Genomic DNA, 5,298 nt, shown 5'->3' with positions numbered 1-5,298 from the left:
CTGATCCTCATCATCAGTGTAATGTTATTACTGCTCCCATTAAAGATTTCTTTTTTGTTATTGATTGGCCAGCTTTGTCCAAGGATTATAACTCAAAAAGAAAATCGTGATTTACGGCATGCTTACCGTGCCAAATTTTCTAAAAAGGAACGAAATCTCATTAAAGTCAAATGGACTGAGATGATGATTGAGTCCCAAAAAAATATTTTATTTTTTGATTATTTTCAAAAACATTTCCCTGTCGATAATGTTTTGAATGTTGTCAAAAGGAATTTTGTTAAAGAACATAAATCTATTGTCAAATCTTCTCATCCTCCTCTTGACAATACTCTTCTTGATTGCAATAAAGTTATTGTTAAATGTTCTCCTTTCAAAACCCATGATAAGGATCCTATTGATAACGATAGGAAAATTATTGAGCAAAATAATTTTGTTAGCCAATCTCTTCATATTATAGGACAACAATTAGATCGTACTGAAGAGAAAATTCCCTCTCCCTCTACTGATTTAAAAATTTCTTCCACTCCTTCTAAGATTGAAAAACCTCTAATTTCTCTTCCTGATTTAAAGAAATCCTCTGGTTTGAAAACTACTTCTCAAACGAACCTTGAGAAAGTGAACCAATTACTTTCTGAATTGACTGAGTTAAAAACAACTCGTGCCAGTACTTCTGGACAGAATTTTGCCATTAAAAAAGTTTCTTCTTCTGATTCTGAAATTTCTCAAGATTCTACTGATTCTGATATTAAAATTCTTGAAGACAACTTTGGCAAGTTGACTTGGAGCCAAAACTCCAAAGGATCTTTGACGGATCCAGATCTTTCAATCTTACAAAGAATTTTTATTCAAAACCTACCCCTCCTGATTTACAATTTGAAGAAAGATTTCTCCAATCTCAATTTTCTGTTTCTGCTGATAAATTGTACGAATGGAATATTGATGGTTTGTTTGAGCAAGAACTGCTTAATAAGATGAATCATATGTCTATGGTTGCTAACACCTATCTTACTAATCACAATAAAAGCCAAGCTGATATTATGGATTTACTTGCTACTGGCTTTTCTGGTACTCTTAGAAATTGGTGGGATAATTATCTCACTGAACTGAGAAGAAACCAGATCAAGACAGCAGTAAAGTGTAATGAAGAAGGCTTACCCATTTTTAATGAACATATTGGTATGGGTGAACCTGATGGCGTCAATACTTTGATTTATACAATTATTAAACATTTTGTTGGTACCCCTTCTAATATTACTTCTGGTATTTCTGATTATTTGAATAATCTTCGATGCCCCACTATGTCTGATTATAGATGGTATCAAGATGTTTTTCTTTCTCGAGTTATGGTGAGACCTAACAGTCAAAAACCTTATTGGAAAGAAAATTTTATTAATGGATTGCCTTCATTATTTGCTCACAAAGTTAAAGATGAATTGATTAATTCTGACACTGGTCTTATTGATTATGAAAACTTGACTTATTGAGATTTATTCTCTACTGTCAAGAAACTTGGTATTAAAATGTGTATTGATCAAAAGATGATCAGACAACAGTTAAAGAACGCCAAGAAAGCAAAGTATGAAATGGGAAATTTCTGTGAACAGTTTGGATTGCCTCCTATTGCTCCCTCTCGTAAGCATAGGAAGAAATCTGGTAAGGTTTTCATGAAATCACCCCCTGCATATTACAATAGTCATAAGAAAAGAAAATTTAATAAACCTAATAAGAATTTTTCAAAAAATCCTAAAAAGAATAAAGATTCTAAATTTGAAAAATATTTTTCAAAAAATCAATGTGTCAATTGTGGGGAAACAGGACACTATGCTGATAAGTGCCCAAAGCCTCCCAAAAAGATTAAAAAAGAAATTAATGCTCTAAACATTGATGAAGACAATAAAGAAAAAATATTTAGAATATTTCAAAACAATGATTTTTCTGACTATTCTTCTGATAATGATTTTCTATCTTCCTCTGATTCTGATTATCACTCTGCTTCTAAGGTTTCTGGAAATTGTTTTAAATTTGGTTGTGTTGAATCATGCTGCAATGCAAAAACTTGTTCAATTCTGACCAAATCAGAAGAACAAGAAGATTTACTTCTTACTTTAATTTCAAAAATTGAAAATCCTGATTTGAAAGAAGAATATCTTAAAAAACTAAAAAAACTTATGGTAAAAGATTTTGAAAAACCTGTTAACACTAAAATCTCTCTTGAGGATACTTTGAAACGATTTTCAAAACAAAAATCCAAAGTAGTTACTATCTCAGATTTGCAGCATGAGATTGGTAACATCAAGAAAGATATTGTTGACTTGCATAATGACTTGCATATTGTTAAAACTGAGAACAAAGATTTACAACAAAAGCTTTTGCTTTTAAAACTTAAAGAATGTTTCCCAGAAAGTAAATTTGGTAATGATAACAAGACTGAGCATGATGATGAAGCTGAGTCCAGCTATAAACCTCTTTCTGATAATGTTAAGGTTGTCAGTATGATTAATAGAATTGTTCCTCCCAAATGGTATTCAAAAATTCATATTACTATTTCTTATGATTATGCTTTTGATGTTATTGCTTTAATTGATTCTGGTTCTGACTTGAATTGCATTCAGGAAGGATTTATTCCTAGCAAATATTTTGAAAAATCCACTGAGAAATTGAATTCTGCCAATGGAAACAAGTTACACATCAACTATGAATTAAATAATGTTCATGTTTGCCAGAATGATGTTCGTTTTCATACATCTGCTGTTCTTGTTGAAAATATGACTGAAAGAGTAATTCTTGGAATGCCTTTCATTGCTTTACTTTATCCATTCTCTATTGACGAGATTGGTATTTCAACTATTAAATTTGGTGTTAATATTCAAATTCATTTTGCCTCTAAATTTGAAATTGATATTAACAGATTGAGCAAGACGTTTAGAAATCCTCTAGATTTAGAGTTAGGTTGTGATAAGAACCCTATTCCCATTAGGACTTTATCTTGCTTAAATACCCCCTAACAATTGTGTTTTCCCAGATTTCATTATTCATTCCAATTCCTAGATCATAGAGCATATTATTACTATTGTCTCTAATTTAAAACACTGCGTTAAAATAATTTTGACATTATTTGGTATGTTTTTAAAGATTTTTACCACCCTATTCCTAATTTTTTTCCTCCTGAATTTTTGCAGTGCCAAAATGGCAAGCAAAAAAGACAAAGAAAAGATTGATTCTAAGGCTCTGGCCTTGAAACCAGAGTCTACTGTTGCTACTTCCCTACCTATTTCTTCCATTGCAATTACCAACAGATTTTCTCCCTTCAATCCTAGTTCCCATCAGGTTTCTTATTCTAGTACCCTTGCTTCTCCCTATGATCCCTTTGCTGATAATTCCCAAAGACCTCGAACTCCTTTTGTTAGGTATGATAAGACGTCTGCCTATGTGAATCTTCCTTATTGGGAAGATCCAGAGTTGTTCAAGTATTGTGCTGACCAGATCATCCGACGATGTGTTCCTGAGAGTGAATTTTCCAGCATTCTTACCTTTTGTCATTCTCTAGCTTGTGGGGGACATTTCAGTGCCAAGAAGACAGCAGCCAAGGTTCTACAATGTGGATTCACATGACCCACCTTGTTCAAAGATGCCTATGACTTCTGCCGAGCTTGTGAGAGATGTCAGCGCCTAGGAGCTCTGTCTCGGAGGGACATGATGCCATTGAACCCCATCCTTATTGTCGAGATTTTTGATGTCTGGGGTATCGACTTCATGGGACCCTTCCCACCATCTTGTGGACATGAGTATATTTTGGTAGGGGTGGATTATGTCTCTAAGTGGGTCGAAGCTATCGCCACAAAAACCAATGATCACAAGGTTGTAGTGAAGTTCCTCCAAGCCAACATTTTTAGCAGATTTGGTACCCCTCGGGCTATCATCAGTGATGGAGGTAGACACTTTTGCAACCGGTTTTTCAAGGCCTTGCTTCTCAAGTATTCTGTCACACATAAGGTCGCCACTCCTTACCATCCTCAAACAAGTGGCCAAGTGGAAGTGTCTAACCGGGAGATTAAGCATATTCTGGAGAAAACGGTTAGGCTGGACCGCAAGGATTGGTCCTTGCGCCTCAATGATGCATTATGGGCCTACCGCACAGCTTACAAAACCCCCATTGGAATGTCTCCCTATCGGCTAGTTTATGGCAAGGCGTGTCACCTCCCTGTGGAATTAGAACACATGGCTATGTGGGCCATCAAGCAGTCCAATTTCGACATGCAAGCTGCCGGTCCGCACCGGAAACTTCAGTTGACAGAATTGGAGGAGCTGCGGCGAGATGCCTATGATAGTGCTTGCCTTTATAAGGAGCGGACTAAGGCCTTTCATGACAAGCATATCTTGCCCAAGCAATTTGTTCGGGATCAGAAAGTATGGCTCTTCAATTCCAGACTCCGGCTTTTCCCTGGGAAGCTCCGTTCAAGATGGGACGGCCCCTTCATAGTCACCTCAGTGTCACCCCATGGAGCCGTTGAATTGCAGGACCCAAAGGATGGCACTCTATTCAAGGTCAACGGTCAAAGGTTGAAGCCTTGCATCCAGAACCTCGAGCCAGGTACAGACGTAGAATCCGTCGATTTGACGGATCCCGTCTATCTTTGTGATTAAGGCACTGATACCCTGGGCTCGAGCGCACCCACTATGCGCTCGATCCTAGTACACGGGCTTGCGCTCGAGCCCACCCTGCGTGGGATGGAGCCCAGCCGCTCTCAACCAAGCACACACATGCACGCGTACGCTCACGCGCACCTTCAGTGCCGCTCGAGCGTACCCCTGCACTCCACTCCATGCTTTGCACGAGTGCGATCGAGCGCACACTAGTGCCGCTCGAGCACACTCGTCCAGAGACCTCACGTGACCTTTTTAGGTCACGAAATCCCCTCTTTCTCCCCCATTTTCCCCCCTCCCCCACCACCCAATACCACCACCAAACACCACCAAGCTCCACCCCGTCGCCGCCGCACTCCCCTACCACGGCCGAAACCCCAACGTCGCCGCACGTTCCCCCTCTCCGACCACTTTAATCACCCCCATTTCCCATTCTTCCCAATACCCCACAGCCCCAGTTTTCTCCATTTTTTTTGTAGAAATCTGCAGTCCGTGGGTCCACGGACTACTCTGTGTTGGTTTTTTCGTTGTTTGCAGGGCGTTGGGCAGCCTAGTAAGGTGGTTCTTCACCACCCCAATTTTGTGGTGCACACCAAGTGTTCGAGCAATTGCCTCAACGAAGCCCAGCCATTGAGCCACCTCCAGCAGCGCCGG

The 5,298-nt window shown here is 38.9% G+C and overlaps 1 protein-coding gene and 1 pseudogene across 1 annotated transcript in view; both read left to right on the top strand.

The window, feature by feature from the left end:
• LOC132178078 (uncharacterized) overlaps positions 1–4,143 on the top strand; it is a 44,430-nt pseudogene extending 40,287 nt beyond the window's left edge.
• A 75-nt stretch (positions 4,144–4,218) lies between these two features.
• The window catches only part of LOC132178076 (uncharacterized), a 3,084-nt gene continuing 2,004 nt past the window's right edge, over positions 4,219–5,298 (top strand). Inside the window, exon 1 of the mRNA XM_059590537.1 lies at positions 4,219–4,531. Within this exon, the coding sequence (XP_059446520.1) occupies positions 4,219–4,531 (313 nt within the window). The remainder of the gene's footprint in view (positions 4,532–5,298) is intronic.

This window comes from Corylus avellana, chromosome ca4, assembly GCF_901000735.1.
Source record: "Corylus avellana chromosome ca4, CavTom2PMs-1.0".
Classification (NCBI taxonomy): domain Eukaryota; kingdom Viridiplantae; phylum Streptophyta; class Magnoliopsida; order Fagales; family Betulaceae; genus Corylus; species Corylus avellana.
Note: the sequence above shows the minus strand (reverse complement) of the source record. Positions and strands in the feature narration are given on the sequence as shown.